At 39.2% G+C, this 19,536-nt stretch overlaps 1 protein-coding gene across 3 annotated transcripts in view; it reads right to left on the bottom strand.

The window, feature by feature from the left end:
* The window catches only part of HMGCLL1 (3-hydroxymethyl-3-methylglutaryl-CoA lyase like 1), a 117,992-nt gene that overhangs the window by 91,487 nt on the left and 6,969 nt on the right, over positions 1 to 19,536 (bottom strand). For 2 of the 3 annotated variants that reach the window (XM_019520557.1, XM_019520554.1), the window contains exons 4-5: positions 9,596 to 9,691; positions 6,759 to 6,907 (exon numbers count right to left, since the gene is read on the bottom strand). In XM_019520557.1, coding sequence (XP_019376102.1) covers positions 6,759 to 6,907; positions 9,596 to 9,691 — 245 coding nt within the window. Of the gene's footprint in view, positions 1 to 6,758; positions 6,908 to 9,595; positions 9,692 to 11,406; positions 11,448 to 19,536 lie in introns of all 3 variants that reach the window. The other variant, XM_019520556.1, reaches the window with a different exon arrangement.

The raw sequence follows: 19,536 nt of genomic DNA, 5'->3' as shown, positions 1-19,536 counted from the left end.
CGCCTGCCTGTGCCCCACTCCCTCTCACACCGCTAGGGCCCCACCCATGGGCCTTTCCTCTCCGCCCCACAGACTTACCTGCATAAGAGTGAATTTACCTTATATATAACAAATTTTGGATATAAAAAAGGTCATCACATAAGAGCAAATTCACATATACAGAACCCGCATAAAATGAGGGAAACCTGTATTGAAAACAAGCAAAGCATATTCATCTGTCTCAAACTATTAACAGGTCAACTAGTGATCTAATCATTTCCAAATACAGAATTATGTGAAAAAGTATTAGAGAATTCAACTTTTTTTTTGTAATTTGTACGGCAAAAAATTAAAATAGAGGTTACTTTTTAAAAAGAAAATATATTTTCCAAAGAAATAATACAGAACAATTTGAATTGGATGCAACATACAGACATATGCACACACAGTTCAATTTACAAACTGAAAGCTACCAAAAGGAAAACTCTTAAATTTAGGACAAATATTTTCACAATGAATTTTCCTTATGTTTTCAGCTTCTAAAGCCCTGACTATCTAAACACTTGCAGGCACAAGCAAATGTACAAAGCCCTGCTAGCTTCAAAGAGACTGCTAACATGCAGAAGTGTTTTCAGGATCTGGGCACAATGCATAACATGGCTGTTCGTTAACATGAGGAGGAAGGAGTGGTGTGTTTTTAGTTAGAAAAAACAATCTACTTCTGCATGTTTACAGTTACATATGCTCAGTAATGTTTCCTGAAACCAGACAGTAGTTCTAAAGAACTCATACACATACTGTAGTGTTTACAACTTCTTCCTAGGGGCCTCTGAAGTTTTTGAATACATTAACTTGCAAAGTATCTAGCTTAACCAAAATATATTGGACATTTTCTTTTTATGATACATTTAAGTTTACAAATACAACACATGAATATTCACAGTTATTTTATGTCATAGGTTTCCATTAATCCCGTATGTTTTGCTTCATTTTTAAACATTGGAAAAATAGGGGGATTTCCAAAGTTACCTGAATTACGCATTAAAGAGTTCAATCCTAAAAACAGAAGTTTTAATGATTTTTCACATGCTAAATATGCATAATAGTTGTTAGCTGACCACAGATTTTATAACATCAATTTGGCACACTTTTCTAATAGAGTGAGCCAGATGTTATGGGAAGGGTTTTTGTTTTGTTTGTTTTTATTTATGTACAACAAATTTAAAATAGACTTTACAGCACTAATAGCACAACTTCTTGTTGAAGAAGACCATATGCAAGTCTTCTATTTTTCATAAATATCTGAACCAATTTAGTAAACATTCAGAAAACTGTACTGTGTTACAGGCTTTAAACGTGACAGCTGACAACATAAATTTTCTGGAGGACGATCGAGTAATTGTTGGTGCAGCTGTAGCAACATTAAGACATGCTAAAGTTTAAACTTTAGTTTCAACTGCTTGAGCGCATTTTTATAAGATTTGCAGATTACCAATGATTTACACTCACTACATAAATTCTAAATTGCCAGTAAAAATAGGAAATAAAATTTGAATCCCTTAAAATTATTTTTGGAGGTATTTTTTTAACTGCACAACTTAAGGCAAGGTATTAAATTATCCATTTCCTGCAAATAAATAACACCTTAAACAACAAAAGTGCTTTAGAAATGAAACAATCTTTCTGCTGAAAAAATGTAAATATACTTCATGCATATTAATGTTTGTATTACCCAAGTCATTCAGGTAAAATATTTGGCATACAAAATCTGTACTAGAGACTAGATCTCCTAGTCTTGGGACTAGTCTTAAGTAAGGTGTATATTCAGTACATGGCTTCTGCAAATGAAACTACTGTATGATAGGATGTTAATAGCAAGATGTTAATTTTTAATGCACAAAACCCAAGTAACGTCAGAATAAACAAACTGTCCATAACTCCCTACTTCTGTATTCTGCCCTAACTTGCACCAGTAAACTCATTAATACACATTTAAATATACTTATTTACTTTAGTTTACAAAAACTACAGTATCTATCCATGACCTATGCACATTTAAGGCACACAAAAAAACAAGGCTAGTAGCCAATTCTCTCCACACAACAAAACCAGGAAGACAGATAACAAATACTGAATTCAAATGGCTAAAGAATACCATCACCCCACCCATTTCTGTATGAAAAAGTGGGTGATGGGGAACTCCAAGGCTTTCCAAACTGCAGGTTCTATTCCTATTTTTGTGGCTGCATGGCTTAGCACAAAAATAGGAGCTGGAAGCAATGACATGTCATCAAAAGTCTTTGAATTTCTCATCTGTCCTTTGCTCTAAATCAAAATGTTCTTGATCAGTGCACCCCGCTTTCAGACCCTGCTGAGAGCAGCAGTAGGAATTTTTTAAAGTCCAGAAATCAGGTCCCTCCTACCCCACTCTCAGCACCCCCTCCCTTCCCCTCTATCCTCAGCAGCATGGGTACCTCACTGATCCTGCTGTCCCTTGTTGATGGAGGGAGGCAGAGCCACTCCTGTCTGTTTCAGCTGGGAACAGCAGCAGTAGTGGAAGCAGGGGTTTCCTTTCTGTGCCGCATCCCCCAGGTGTCTCCTGCCAGCCTGGGAGCAAGCATAGGCCCATAATCCAACCACCACCCCCGCCACCACCACCTCCTCTGCAAACCTGGTTGCAGTGGCTCTGCAGTACTTTCCCACTGCAAAATGAATTGGAAGAATTGTTATTTGCGAGGGTTGTGGGAGGACGGGCCCCACAGCTGCTGTCAAAGAGTCAGCAGGGGACAGAAGCAGAACTGGCAGTGGATGGGTTGCTCACCCTGCCCTTGCAGCTAGCAGGGGACACTTGGGGAGACCACTACCACTGTTGCTGTCTTTTGCTGAGCCCAGGGCAAGAAAAGCTCTAAGACTCCCCGCACACCACACACACCAGCTGAGGACAGTGGCAGTGGTAGGTGGAGGAGGGGACAAATGGGAGGGGAAAGGAGGGGTGCCTAAAATGAGGGAATGGGAGACAGGATTCTTAACTGGTTTGAGGACTTTGAAGAAAGTCCCCATTGCTGCTCCCACAATGGGGTCTGCCTGCCTAGGGGTGGGGAAGCAGAGAGGTGCTGCTCCCACATCCTCCTTCACAAAATCCTGGATCTGCCCATGCTGTAGTTGACTTTCCAACATCATGACTGCTCAAAAACTGCATTGTCTTCAGTCACCCCAAGCAAATCCTTAATGTGCTTCATCAGTCAGAGCATTTTAATTCCATGGAACCTCAGTTCACTGCTGATAATGATGCACACACATTGTTGGCACTGCACACACTAACCCTTTGGGAGAGAATCCTTTAATTTCATCCATCACTAAGGCTAGGGACAGACATTCAAAAAGCCTGAGTCTGAATTGATTCAATCTTTGCAGATTAGTCTAACCTGCAAAGCTTAAACCGATTTGGAGGTGGATAGATATTCAGTTTTCATTCTAGAAATCCAGGTGCATGCCTGCAGTGGCTCAGGCTAGAAGCCAGAGGGCACTAGAGCAACCCTTTCTTCACTTCACAGTGCTTGGCTGAGGAGGGTGTGGCCAGGCCCGGCAGGGCACTGATTCCACCCACACACCACCCCCGAGCTGCGCAGCAGGGAATGTTTATCACTCCTAACTCAATGTTGATCAACCCATTAAGAAAACAAAGCCTCTCTCCAAGCTCTTCTTAAACAGTTTTTTCCAAAGGGGGACATTAAGTTACCTGTTGATTAGCTTCAAAAAGCCTGTCTGCCTTTGTTGTCTCCCAGAGCATGGACGGTAGCCAGCATGTGGTCTGCTAGCTAATGCGGTGGTGTCTACAAAAAGCAGAGGGGCGGGGGGAATAATCCCTGCTTAGCTTGGATAAGCCAGGCATACACTCTGTGCCTGTAAGTCTTTGCTGAAGCTACAGCCAAGAAACAGAGGGGGCCAGCCCTGCTGTGGACCAGAGAGCCCTGCCCAGCCCAGAGAGCATGTTAGGATGCTGGGGGAGTCTGGTTTATTTTAAACCAGCAAGGGGTCTGGGACAGATATTACAGAAACCAGTTTGACCCAAATCAGTTAAGTCTGATACTGCATTCAACCAGGTTTATCTCAAACCGGTTTCAACCATTTTCAAATTGGTTTATGTGCACTGAACATCTGTTCTGTTTCAGGTTTAAACCCGTTTCTGATCACTTAAACCAGTTTATGTGTAATGTATGTCCCTAGCCTAAAGGGAGTCTTTTAATCACAATTACATCTGGGATATGACTGAGCAAGTGGCAGACTTCAATGGCTGATACTTCCTTCACTATATTCAACAAAGATAAAACTCCTTTTTGTTTGCACTGACTATGTTGACCAAAACAGTTTCTGAGTTCCATTTAAGTGAAAGCATTAAACTCATGATTATCTTCCTAAAATGGTATTTTCCTTAAGATAAAGCTAGGTTTCACATACTAGATATGAATATATTTATTTAAATAGGATTAAACCGTTTAGGAATTCTCCTAAGCAAAATTTGATTGTTAGCATGAGAGCAATACAAAGCCCTCATGAAAGCCTATGAAAATGGATTAAATGGTGTATTAAGCTGGTTTGTGTTTTAGTTAGGTTGACAGTACTAGAGGGCCTCAGGTGTCAGTCTGCAAAAATCTTGTTGGCCTAATAAAAGATATTACCTCTACCATAAGCCCTGATAGCTCTTTTCATTAAGAGCCTTTTGTAAGGGATTTATTCGAAGATTCTCTCAAAGTTCAAATAACTTGTGTCAATTAGTTCTCCTTTATCAATTAAATTGCTGATATACTGAAAGCTTTCCAGAAGATGAGAGTTACATTTTTCTTTTGCCAATGCCATGTTAAATTGTCTGTCATCCCAGGTCTATCTTGATAGTCCATAATTATATTTTCAACTTCTGTTTCAACCAGTTTTCCTTGTACTGATGTAAGGTTTAGTTCTGTAATTCCCAAGATCACTCCTAGCACTTTCTTCAAATGCAGTTATAATATTGATTACTTTCCAGTCCTCTGACAAAATATCTAATTTTAATCTGAAACTGCATTTCTGATTAAATTCTTAAACATCTCTAGTACCTCAGACACTTCATTTTTAAGTTCCTTCAAAATTCCTTCCTACATACTATCTAGTCCTAGAAGTAGTATGAAACTTGATTTTTAATTTATCAGTTTATCCAGCATCTTAACTTTTCCTGCTTCAACCTGTAATTGTACAGAAAGATTCCTAAATAAGGACAGAAGAGAAAACAAATTTATCTTGTATGTAATATCTTTTAATATCCTTTGATTAGACCTTTTATTCAGTGGTAATCCTGCAGATCCAATGATTCATTGCAGATTTTCTGTTCCTCCTTCTCAGTAATTCAATTTTCTCATATTATTATAATGCAGGGAGTAGGCATAATGGGGAAGCCAATAGATGTAGTGAAGTTAACTCAAAGTTCCACTTCTGACTTTGAATGTATTTGTTTTGTGACCTAACAGACATTAAGCAGTCCTCTACTGAAGTGTCGTGTAACATACTGCACATGGCACTACAGACTTGCTGAAAATATCCTGTATGCATAAAGTGATGCCTATTCATACTTAATTGAAAATCAAAAATCTCTCCATTAGATGCACAAAGTAAACATATTTTTAAACTTAACTTATTTATATTTTTTCTACTATTGGATTCCCTCTATCTCTTTTCCTTGCTGGTTTACATCTTTAATTCATTTTCTGATTCTTTCATTTTTATATGTCAGCACTTCCATCTTTTTATTTTGTTGTTTCTCCCTTTTTCTTGCCTTAATTACTTCACTACTCCATCTCAGTCTCAGTTCTACTCTTCCCATTCTCCTCTTTTCTTTCTTTTATTCTTTCCTGCTTCTCTATGTCCTCCTACCTCTCCACCTTTCTCATTTGCCTCCCTGCATGGCTAAACAAATGGCTAATCAGACGGTATAAACATAAACATATGTTGTGGGAACACCTTATTTCCATTATGTTTCAATGTAAAAACCACCAGAACAATTGCTGCTGGCATAAGTCAGAGGAGTCCAGAAATATGTCTATGGAAAAAGCAAGAGGTTACCACTTAATTAAACATGTGCAAAGTAATTCATAGCAGACAAATAGCCACTGAAAATTTCTAATCTCATCCAAGACCCTACCAGGGGAGGAAATCAGCATTTGAAACTCAATATCATTATCATAAAACTGGATCCCATGGATCAGTTGTGTTATTATTACTTTACACTCATTTTTATCTAAGATATGGTCATTGTAGAAGTAGCCAATTTTCTCCTGCCATTGTCATTTGTCCAGGTATTTCTGTCCCACTACACATTTTGGAAGAGAACCTTCTCTCCCAAAACTTTCACTTGACTGTTAAGTAAAAAAGGTCACAAGGAAAGAAGAGCACAATAGTGTGGCAACAGCATTATAAGCATGCAAGACCAAAAGAAGGTCCCATCATCTAAACAAAGTTCTATCAATATACAAATTAGAAAAGTTATGACAATAATACAGTAGTAACCATAAATATAAGGCATAACATTAAATAACTATTATAAATGGATTTAATCATATTTGTCCTACTAATTAACCCAATTCACCCAAGAATACTTCTTTTCCCTTATTATAGATAGGATGAGCCACATAAGCTACTTGAAAAACAGGTTGACTATGGTATGGTATACTTTTCAATTTGATAAGAAAAAGATCAATATGGCAGTTACCTTCATAATTTGTAATGATGTAAGAAAGTTTGATACTTACCCTCTCACCGGAATATTCATACTTCTTGCCAATTTAGCAACTTCTTCAAATCTTTCTATGCTTTCTTCTATGGAACAATTGATGTTCCTTTTGCTAAATGATTCAGATGCTGCGCCAAATACTGAGACTTCTGTAGCTCCTGCTGCAATCTGAAAAACGGAATTCAATAAAAACAGAATTGTAGACATGAAAAGTAGCATTTAATTGTATAACGAAGACATAAAATTGTGACCCCTAGTACCAATAAATCAATTTTACTTTTACCTGATGTTATAGAAACTGCAATATTAACTGACATTTTTGTCAGTGCGTTCCCTCTTAATTGACTGGATAAGGTGAAAATTACTGCTTTAAATACTGCAGTCTGTATTAATTAACACCTGAGTTTTTAAATGATATTCCTAGATATGTAGTTATAAGACATTATTTAAATTGTGATGATAATAAAATAAACTGCTAGTTGTAGTAACTAATTGATACTTGCTATTTACAGAATGAATAAAAACAGCATAAAAATGTCAGAATGCTAATCAGCTCTACAGCCCATCGTCATACCTTCAGTGAGAGGTGTGTGTGTGCACATCAGTGAGGCTCTGATCCTGGAACAGACTCTGAAGGTATATCTCTGCAACTGGCTACAGCTATAGGCATAACTGGGGCACTGGGCTGTAATGGCTTTATTATATCATTATGGACTTCCTGGAGACTATATAACACAATCTACCAAAAAAAGGTGTCTCAGGTAAGTAGGAGAGTAGGTCATTTTCATGATCTTGATAGAGGCAGCTAATTTGCCCTTGGACTCTCTAAGGACAAGCTAGCAGCCTAGATCCCTGGGAACCAGAAGATGAGGTGAAAAAAAAAAGGGGCAAGGGAAAGACAAAATAGAAAGAACAAACACATGGGCATAATAGAAGAATGGGAAAAACAACTTTTCCAATGAAAACAGTGCTGCTTTCCCATTAAATAAGTGGTTCTTTCATTGTTTAAGTTTGCTTTTCCCTAGTTTTCACATTAGGTAGGGCAGCAGACTCTTTTTACCTAGGTTTCATATTACTTTGCTTTAGAAATTCATAAGCAGATTAATTAAATTGGTACAACCTCAGTTTGGACAGTTGCAAAATTATCAGGGCAGTACAAAGATCCTAACATATACTGCTAAAGAAATACAAAAACAAAGTGTTAGACTATAGGTTGAGCTCCAGCTTGAAGTGTTTCAGCTGTGGACAGATGCACACCCCCACACACAACCCCTGGCTGGAGGGCTTCAAAATTGCCACAGCTGTGAGAGTGGGTAAACAGAACTGTCTGTGAGTACTCTGCTGCGCTCTCTGTCTTCACTGTCTTGGAGCACCTCTTCATCGAGGTGGTAGGCAGAACTGAGACTCCTCCTGTTTAATGATTCTGGCCATGGGGGTGCTCCAGGAGAGCAGAGGCAGAATACATCAGTACTTACTGACAATCTGATTCTTTTTACCCTTCTTCATGGGTAGTGTACAGAGGCGAGCTCTGTGAGATGCTTGGAAGACCCAGTTTTTCACTGTGACACTCTGCGGAATGCGCACTTCATTCTGAAGCATTTCTGAATAGTAGTTATTTTCTATGGAGTTATTTTTAGAGCCCTTGTGACATTGTTGGAGCACTTAAAATGGCATGTATATCTGTCTGCTCACCCTTTCAAGTCCTTCACGGGCACTGAGTGCTCAAATGTTATATCTGTCCAGGGCCTAAGGCTCAAGAGACTCCTACTTCATCCTTCTAAAGAAAACATTTTTATAAAGAAATGTATGTCTCTTATGTTCAAAATATTTCTTCTCCTCCAGGCAGCTCAAATAAAATATCTTCCCTGAAGACTAAACTACTAAGAACAGCAACAGAAGAAAAAGTAACATTTGACACTAAAGGGAACAAACCCTGCTATAAGGAAAAACAAAACAAAATGACTTGGGTTTCCATTTTCCTAAACTATTGTACCTACCTATTTCATCTCCAGGCTTACAGTGCTGTGGTCTGCAGGATCACTCTAAACACAGCCAGCAGGCTGAGAAGAGGATGAACTGTCAATACAACAGGGCCAAGTGCTTCTACAGCCTAAGTGCCCATACGTGCTGGGTCAAAAAATTGAATTCCAATCTCAAGGGAAATACCAAGAGTTCAAAATTTTGTTTCTTCTCAGATCAGGACAAAATGAAGAAAGCTCAGAATTTTTCCCAAAACCAAGTAATCCAAAATTATTTTGTTGTGACCTTATCAAAATGTGTCATTTTGATGTTTGAAATACTTCGTGTTGATAAGGTCAAAACACATAGTTCCAAGTATCAGTATGACTTTATATATTATTAGCTGAAATGATAAAGTCAAAATGAAACATTTTAACCTCACTGAAATGAAATATTTTGATAATTTCCCATCAACATTTAGACAAAATTGATACATTCCTACAAACCATTTTGATTTCACTGAATCATTTTCCAATGGGGAAGCATTCCATTGGAAACCTTTTGACCAGCTCTAGTGGCAAGAAGCCAAGTAGTGAAAAGGAATTATTTTTCCTTCTTTATGTGCGTGCTACAATTTACAGCACTTTGCAGAAGACTGTTTGATTGATCCAAATGATTAAAATGTAAATTTATAGACTTTAATGTAGTTCTCTGAAATCTGTAATTTGCTCTATGAAAACGTATACTTTTACATAAAAATACAGTTATTGAGAACTGGGTGTATGATACAGGTACAGAACTGGTTTAAATGACATTGAATAGCTAGATTATGGTACTCTGCCTAATGTTTGAAACATGAAGAACTTCACTGCAGACACATTCTACCAATGCACTTACAGCAGAAAGGAAACCTCGAAGATTAGGAGTGAGAACAGGATATTGGACTCCAGGATGCCGTTCAATCCCTCTCATTACTTCTGTGTGATCTGCCATCTTAAATACATAAATATTTTGCATTTATTTTTCAAAGGTATTAAGAATTAACTTCTGTCTTTATTTTAAAAATTTTAAATATACATTTACTGAGGGATACAACAATACTTCAGCAGAAGTTCATGTAATAATTCAGGACTGTCCATCTTCCAAGTGGCTGGGGTCCACATGCCTTGAGAACTGCAGCAGCAAGGGCTGCACAATGCACTCCATCTGAGCTGTGGCAGCATGAGCAGTGGGACCCCCAGAGTACATACCACATGGGCACCTCACCATGATGTGCAGGCATTCAGTCCCCCACCCTCAGCTTCCTGGCCACAGGCTCTCCCCACATGGCATGCGCCATGCGGGGACCCTGGGTCACGAGCTAACCCAGCACTGTGGGCTGTGCCATGCCACCATGCTGCATGGGGTGGGGGCAGAAAGTAGAAACCAAAAGAGGGAAGGGGAACCCAGTGACCCTGGCTGATGCTGCAGCTAGAGTAATGGGAGTAGCAGTAGCCAGGTGGGAGACATACAACATAAATTAACCCCTCACAGGCCACGTGTGGCCCCCAGGGTCACCAACGGGACAGCGCTGTAGTAATTAAAATGACACCTGCAACACAGCAATGACACATTAGACTCTACCAGTAGCACCAGTTAAGAGCCATAAACTCTGCCTCCGATCCCTCAGTCTTGATCTGATCAGTGTCCTAAAGGTAGACTTAACAGATTGGGCTCTGTACATGATCGTTTTGTGGTCAGCTTTGTTTCTTTTTTGTTTTTTTGAATATGATGACAATGATGAAGAACGTGTGTGACCCAAGTCCAATTTCCTCCTCCATGTGATGGGATTCTAACCCGACTCTTCCATGCCCTGAAAAAATTTCTTGACTACTAGTCCATATGTTGTTCTGGGGTAAACTGAGTGGGCACCCTTCATGTCTCCTTTTACAGCTGTTCTGCTGTGCATAAAATATTCTAAATTAACTGGGCCAGGGAAAGACTTTGAGAACACAAATGAGCAGGGCTCTCCAGTCTAAGGGCTGGGGCACTCACATGCTGGGGATAGCTTGGTTTATTTCAGAATTATTTTTAAACAGGTATTGTCAAATAAAATACTGGTTATGGAACCTAAATCACCCTTTTCAAGTGAGTGATGACTACTAAGCAACAAAGTTGTGCTCCCTTTTGACTCTGCTCTCTCTTTCTCTGTCTCTCTCTCATCTGCCTTACTCTCATTCTTTTTCTGAATTTCTAAGGCCATTCTTTAAGAGAGGACCTTTTCCTTCAAAATATAATAATTTTAAAATGTGACAGTATTTGAGCTTCAACTACTTTCCAGTGGCACTCTGTCAATATTAGCATGACATTTTTAAAACAGTGCTTCCTAAATTGTGGAACACAACCCACTACGAGAGGACCTGAAATCTTTTTCAGGGGTGTGACAATCAGCAGTAGAAAAAAATCAGCAATAGAAAGGATCAGCATCAATCAGTGGCAGAAGTAAAAGGAGTAGAAGAGTGGCTGTGACAGTGGCAATGGAGCATAAATAATAAAAAGTTTGGGAAATGCTGCTTTAAACTATAAACTTAGAAAATTCTTCTTACCATAATAATGAAAACAAAATACACATCTTCTAAAATAATTTTCTATACTTGGTGCTATTGCATTTTGACAGCTTGAAAGAAGTACAAAGAATTTTCAAATGCTGGTTTCAATGAGGTATTTACCTGTATAGTTATGCTTTAATAATAGCAACATGTATAATACTCTGAAAAATAAAGTGTGTTCTCTTAATATTATAAAGTTAAACTTTCATAGTATGTTTCTGGTTAACTGAGTTTTCTTATGCTCTTTATCGAATTTCATAGGACCATATTTCCTGATAAAATGGATAATATTGAGTTCAGTTTTTAAAGCAAATATCTATAAGAAGCTGTCCACTTCCAAAGACCAAAAGGAAAACACATTCAAAATAAAGTAAAACAAAAATCATCAGTCCCTTCCAGACTTAATGATAGTTTTGTCCCACCGATACAAGTTATCCTGCTTTAATACTAATAGTCTTTTTCCAAACCTTTCCCCTAAACTCTACAACTCCATAGACATACTCTCTTTGTAGCACTAGCTGTTCTTGTGAACTCAGGTACAGGTAAGTAAATGACATTTTATAAAATATTCACTTTACTTATCACAATAAATGTGGAATAAATACCTATAATTTCCCTGGGATAAATCAGGACTAAACCACATTCAATTCAGTGTAGAGGTATGCATCACATATGTGTCTGCTCTTTGCTTATACCAGTGTCCCAGTCTGATTACCCTGGTGTAAAGGTACCATGCATCTTAGCCCTGTTTCTTCTTCTCTTTTGCATTCCTTCTTCTCATCCATTGTTTCACTCTTGTGTCTCTCTCTCTTTCTTTCTGTTGCCCACTCCCCCAACCTTTTCACCTGATCCTGATACCAACCACACATTATGACACTAACTTCACTCATTTCCAGGCCATTTTCTAAACAGATTGTTTTATCTTTGCTAAGCTTGCAAGTTTTTATCCCAAGTCTTATAAGCCTGGTGCTCTACTTACAGTCCCAGTCACTGAAATCTTGCAATCAGGGATCTGGGTTTTCCGTTTCCCATGGAAAAAAAGAAACCATTAAAAAACCAAGATTTTCCCTTTTTACCTGAGAAAAACACAGATTTTTCATTTTAACAGAGAAACATGGATTTTGCACTTTTGCAAAGAGCTCTCTGCAGGCTGGCAGAGTCCCAGCCTGCAAGGGGCTGGGGGGCAGTCAGGCAGGGGGCCTCATGTGCACGTATAGGCACATGGACACCAAGCAGCATGGAGAGTAGATCCTGCAGGTAAGTCTGGCAGGGGGGTTGGTGTGGGGATTGAGGGCCCCATAGGAAGGGAGGAAGTTGGCATGGCTATGGCAGCTACCTGGGGCTGGAATATGTAGCCAGAGGCCCCAGCAGGGAGTGGGATAAGGCTGTGGGCAGCTCATCCAGGGGGCCAGCTTCCCACTGCTGCATGCATTCTTAGGGGGGTAGGCAGGACCCGTGCCCCCCAGATCTGTGCATGGGGTGGGGATGAGTTAGTATGCTTGAAAGAACCCACTGGGGCTGCCTCAGTGTATCTTCAACATCATTCTCCTATATTTGAAGCATGTGTCCCAGCAGCAAGGTGTGGTTCAGGCTGTCCCAGGTATGGCATGCTGCCAATAAGGTGTAGACATGCCCTACGTGTATACTGTCCAGTCCTGTATTCTGAATGAGGCAGCAGCTAGGTAGAAAATATACTATGAGATCATGTAGTTATAAACCCCCATGCAGAACTCTGCCACTTGAGCTAATGGAAAAACTAATATCGTGAACTAATTTTGGCTGGAATTTTCCAAACAAATCATCTAGAAGCAAAAACTTTAGGAAATGATTATAAAGTAATTATATTTGCAGAAATGGAAAGCGGGGTCTTGTCATACGGACTGTCAGGCATTCTTTATCATAGACAATGCTGCCATCTTTACTTACGTGATTAATAATGACTTAAACAGCTCTTCTGAATTACACAACGCAACTTTCTAAGGCCCCTAGTTTGTCTTCATTTCAAACTTCATAAAATATTGTTACATTATTAAAAACAGTAAGTTATGAAAAAAAAAAAGAAAAGTATATTATTCTAATGTTTTGTTTTCATTAGCAATGCCAAATCATACAGGTTGCTTCACTCTCAGGAGACCCTCATGTTTTTTTCTGATACAGTTATCTTTTTCCCCACTCAAGCTTAAAGATAGTTCAGTCAATTACTCAAGAAGATCATTAATCAAATTAAGTAATTTCTATTAATGCTATACCATAACAGGATCATTGCCAGAAAATTTCAACTGAATGAAGTGAAAAAAGAAATCAGTACTTTTAAATGATATCCATGTCTGGAAACAATAAACTTAACATATTCCTCATATTTCATGTCTGAAAGGCTTTGAGATTTCAAAAGATGCAACTGAATAATATGGTTTCAACTGCTGTTTAGATTTGCCTTCACACCATTAAAGGCTCCTAGCACACTATAATGTGTGCTCTGGTGTTAAATTAATTGATTTCTTTCAAATTATTTGAACCGTCTTCAGGGCTAGGGACAGAAGTTACGCATAAACTGGTTTAAGTGATTAGAAACTGGTTTAAACCTGTAACAGAACAAAAGTTCAGTGTACATAAATCACCTTCAAAATGACTGAAACGGGTTTAACATAAACCTGCTTGAAAGTAGTATCAGACTTAACTGATTTAGGTCAAACCGCTTTATGAAACTTCTGTCTCAATCCCCTTTCTGGCTGAAGTTAAATCAGAGTCCCTCAGCATCCTAGCATGCTCTGCAGCCCTGAGCTGGACTGGCTGTCTGCTCCAGGAGAACAGGGCTGGCCTCGCTCCTCTGCTTCCTACCTGGAGCAGTGAAGGAGGACTCACTGTCTGGCTCACTAGGCTCCCCAGGCAAACCCCAGCTGGAGTCTGAGACCAGAGAGGATTAAACTGAGTACAGAGCTTCCCAAGTACAGAGCTGCCCTTTTCCCTGCTGCCTTACTTACCGCTGGCTGCAACTGTGGACTACAAATCCCAGAGGCACCTGGAAGCAGGAAGAGGAAGCAAACACAGCCCCTGCCAGAGAGCTGTGCTCCAGTATCCCCTGGCTTTGGGCTAGAGCCACTGCAGGTATGTAACTGCATTTCCTGAATGCAAGTGAATGTCTGTTCATTTGCTTACTGATTCAATCTTTCCATCTTAAATCAACCTGCAAAAACCAAATCAATTCAGCCTCAGGTTTTTGATTGTCTGTACTTATGCCATGGGATCTTCTAAACAGCGTTCCCTCTAATCTGTGCAGTGTGCCTGGTCCCACAGGTGCACTTATACCGCGTTGCCAGGTATGCCTGCGCAGCCACACACACCACGTAGCTTAGAGGGAACACTGCTTCCAAATAAAGCAATAGAAACATGTAATTGTTTAAGATTTCAAATCCTGAAAAGCTAATTTAATAGCACACTGGGAAAAAGTGTGTAAACAAGAAGATACAGAGCTTGACTAATTGTTTATGAAGAGTGGGCCCAATCAGACAGACTCCAGAACCTTTCACATAATAATCCACTTCATATACACAGCTTTTCTGTGTCTCTGTTGACACAACTGAGATTTTTCAACATGTTCCAGTAAGTCCCCATCAACTTCCATCTGTCCACCTGGTTTACTCATTAAACTCTTCACTCTAGCTAATTATGATTCATACTCTACAGCCACTTCGTTGTTTCTCCTACATGTCCACCTGTCCCTTACTGTTTTCATGTCTTTAGCATAAACTGTGCAATATTATACCATGAATAAATATTGCCCCTGACCCAAGGATCTTACAAATGAAAGGTGAAATACACAGGGAAATCCAGATTGCGATAATTTACATTGATTTGGTTTGCCTTTTTTGCTTTCTCACACTTCTCTCTCTTCCTTGCCTCTCTTGTCAGAAAAAATATGAGGGATGAAGGGAATGCATGATGTAAGGTAATAGGCATAGAAAAATGGAGTGAATTATTTACCATGAACTATGCAATGCAAACTATAGTATCAAATGAAAAATTATTGGTTTAAATAGTTAAATGTAACATAGGATTAATAAACATATCTGTGCAACATACATGCATATCATGAGTTATGCTAATGTGTTGTTAATTTTTACTAGAATTGAATCAAAGATGCAATTCTTAGAACTCAAATGCTGCATGTTTAAAATATAGCTTCAGCATGTGTCTTAAGCTAAACCAGCAATTTGTAAACTTTTCAGGCTATGGGCCGGAATGAATCAGTGTGGTTCACAGGTGGGCAGATACTAAGACCTTTATACCACTGCCACTTTTCCCCACCATGTCAAACAGAAAGCTTCCGCTGCTGTCACTTCTCCTCACTCTACTTCTCCTCTGCAGCGCCCATATCTTGCTGCTGTGCTCCTACCTGAGATACAGCACCTGGGGCCACTGTCCACAGGATAAGCCCTCTGAAGCTTGGGAGCAGCAAGGGCCTGTCCCTCCTGGTCTCAGTACCCTGTTAGTCTCAGGCCTTGACAATGTCTGTGGACACCAAAGAAGTGGAAACATCCAGGTACAGCTGATCCTGCTCCAAAGATGATACCTGTTTATAGCCAGAGTTTTCCAAACCAAGTCCCCAATCTTTATGGAAATTAAGGTTGATATGATATTTATTTCACAGTTTTGCAAAGCTGTAATACAGAATCTGTGCTATGCAAGGTCTTTTACACAACTTAGCCTGAATGCACAATCAAAGCATTACGCATTTATAATGATTAGCAAGGCACAATTATCAGTCCACACAGCTTATGTTCAGGACTTGACTGTTGCAGCAGGGCTACTTCAGTAACTCATTAAACATTATTTTGGTGAAGAAAATAATGAAATAAAGTAATAGAAGAGCCATGTTTCTCTGGCTTCTTGTAAAAATAAGCATATCTTAAAAATGCAGAGAAAAGAGATTCACCAACAATCTCTTTAAATTTATGCCTAAATAAATGTTTGTGCAAAGGTGACATATAGCTCAAAAATGTTCTTTGTAGCCTCAAGCAACACCTACATATAGGGCACATCTACACGAGGTGCTATGTCACCACAGATCGTTGCTATGGCAGGTACTGTGCAGTCATTTAGCACTTGCTTTAGTACCAACTGTGCAGTGGGGTGCATGTGTAGGCATGCCCATATTCATGCGCATAATTTAGTCTTTGTCAGGGATCAAATGCTGGCACTAAGTAATGTGCATTATGGTTTCCATGTAAAGTAAATCAGTGTGATCACCTAACATGTAATAAGCACCTAAAATACGCATTTTTTAAATTGATATGTTTCTGTAAGAACAAATTTTCAGTCCTTAACCTAATAAAAATAGTATCAACCTTTCTCAGGTTAGGAAAAAGCTTCTGACACCAAGTAATTAATTAAATGTTAAATGCTGGAGCTAATTCCACACTTATAGCATGATTTAAAATATTTTAACAAACTGAAATGATACCAACAACCACTATGAAAACTGGTTCCAATTCCAAATAAAGTTTTGTGTGTTACCTTTGCCCCCTTGATATTGGACCCCTTGGATCCTGTAAGTAAAGCCTTATTTTAATATACACTGCATGCTATAAGATTGTAAATTGTAGTAAAATATTCCTTTTCTAAATTCTTTTAAAAATAAGCTTTTTAATGGCAGATATTTATCATTCTTGGCCATTTAGATTATAGGTGTGGGATCCTGTTTTACATGGCACCTTGCTACTGTGGAACTTTTTCTTTTGGCTTTTCTCAGTTATAAATTCTGTGCCAAACAAAACAGTAGAAGGGAAACCATAAAAGAGCTTTAAAATACTAAAAAAAGAAATAAGTGAATGAGTGATCTAAACATAACTGGGGATTCTATTCCCATGACCTATGAAAAGAAAAAAGGGAGGAAAGAAAAGACATAATCAAGACTGCACTCCCTCTCAAAGCAACACCACCTTATCATTTAATAGGAACTATTTTAAACATTGTGTAAGCCATTAAAACAAAATATTCAGACTTTAATTTGAGATAAGAAGGAATTGTTCTTTTTTTTCAAATCTGACAAGTCTGAGCTAAATTTGCTGTTCCAAAGAGGTCACAGGAAAAGGAAGGAATTAAACAAGAGAGAAAGAACGAAAGAAAAACAGACCCATGTTTGCCTTAGATTTTTCATCCTAACATTTAAAAAAACATACATTATTCTCTGATACACTAACATTGATGTGTGATGGTACAGTAAGAGCTTTTCCTGTGAACAGTTTGAAAGCTTACAACAGACTAGCACTATACTGTATTACTGTCTTGTGGCTTATAAGCATGCCACCCCAGTAGGGCGACAAGGAGGCATTCTGCAGCTCCCTAAGAACTCTCAAATTGTGCTGGACAGGAGGGAGTAACTCAAGACACCTCTTTCGAGGGTACAGCAGGCTCCCTCATACAAATCAGCATGTTCCGTTTGCCCGTGCCTAAGTGGACACAAGGCCCCCACACATTTCTCTCAGCAGAGTATCTGAGGCACAATCTAACCCCAAGGATGTATTTCTAGTTTAAAACTGAAATATCTTCCACATACTTTAACAGAAGATGGGCAACAAATGATAATCAAAATGTAAATAGTCTCCCTCTTTCTTCGTTGCTCTTCAAGTATTTATCCTTCAAAGACATTTTCTAATAACATACTAATGGTTGTAAATAGCCTGTGTAGTTCCATGTCTAAATTCCAGTTGCATGTATGCTGCACTCTGGTACTGTTGCAAAACTGTTTCTGTCTGTTACAAATATATAATAAATACAGTTTTAATAAAAATTATACCTGGCTTTTTAAACAAATGATTTAAAAAATATCCTTGGCAATCCATTCAAATCCAAATCTAACACAAGCTAGCATGGTTGAAGCACAATAATCTTTGTCTGTGGCCATACAACAAACAAGTTTCAAATGACCCTGTATTTGTGTACTGTCAGATATGTAACTAAGTGTTTAGGTGTCTAAGTCTGAAATGCTTGATCCTCAAATCTGTTTTCTGCCTGAGGAGTTTGAAACCCACAGCTGCTTTGGGTGAATACTCTAAAAACAAAGGTACAGGGTACTGCAGTGTGAGCTTCTTTCAGCTTTTCAGTTTTGGAGGGAATAATTATATATTCACTGGGCAACAGAAAAAAGGGTGAAGTATACTTGAACCATACTAAATTTGTAGAAAGTTACACCTCCATGGTGTGAACAGTTGCACACATATTAAAAGTTAATACCGTGTCTTGTCTGCACAGCTCTGACTTACCACTAGAGGGTTGGAGATCAATGGCATGGCTAGGAGCCTGGACACTTGAACCCTATCCCTGCTCTGAGCAGGGCTGGCTGGGAGTGGGGTATCCTGGGATGCTGGAGGACTGCAAATGATTTGTTTTATTTCCATAGAGCAGACTGAAGTTACCCTAACATGACCCAAAGTTAATCCTTATTTGAAGTGGTGTAACTTTGAGATGCTCAAAGTTAACAAGTTAACAAGCTTTCACATGCAGACACCTGGGGCATTTATACACATGCTCCGGGCGTGGGGAGAGAAGCACTTTAATTAGAGTGACTTTAAGAGCGGCTGCAATTAATATGCCCAGAACATAATGTGCATCAGCATCCCTGCAATGAAAAATGATGGCGGGGTACTTTAACCAAAGCCCAATGAATGAGCTTTAGTTAAAGCACCCCCACTGCCATTTTTCAGTGCAGGGATGCTGCTATATATGACACTGGAGTCTGCTAGAACACAATAATTACCACATTCCAGCAGACATGATTAATCGAGTTTGTAATTACAGCACATTGAAGCAGCCTCACTGCAAATGTATAGGCACCCTTGTATTTTAAGTGCTCTTAGTATGGTCCAAATGTAATGTATAACTTCACTGGAAAACAGAGAACATGTGACTGTATGGCAGAGCCACGCAACTATTCAGCTGGCTCTGACAACAGCGCCAGTTCCCCAGCCATTGGAACATGAGGATGCCAAGGCCTCAGTGCCCCAATTTTGCCACAAGGATATTGTAGAAGACCAAGTCAAAGGACATGGGAAGTGGGGTCCCACAGGGCTCGGTCCTTGGGCCTGCACTGTTCGATATCTTCATCAGTGATTTGGACGAGGGGGTACAAAGCACCCTGTTCAAGTTTGCTGATGACACTAAGATGTGGGGGGAAGTGGGCACAATTGAGGGGAGCAACAGGCTACAGTTAGACCTAGATAGGTTACAAGGATGGGCAGAGGAGAACAGGAT

This window comes from Gavialis gangeticus, unplaced genomic scaffold, assembly GCF_001723915.1.
Source record: "Gavialis gangeticus isolate Ggan-Ray unplaced genomic scaffold, GavGan_comp1, whole genome shotgun sequence".
Taxonomy (NCBI): Eukaryota; Metazoa; Chordata; order Crocodylia; family Gavialidae; genus Gavialis; species Gavialis gangeticus.
Note: the sequence above shows the minus strand (reverse complement) of the source record. Positions and strands in the feature narration are given on the sequence as shown.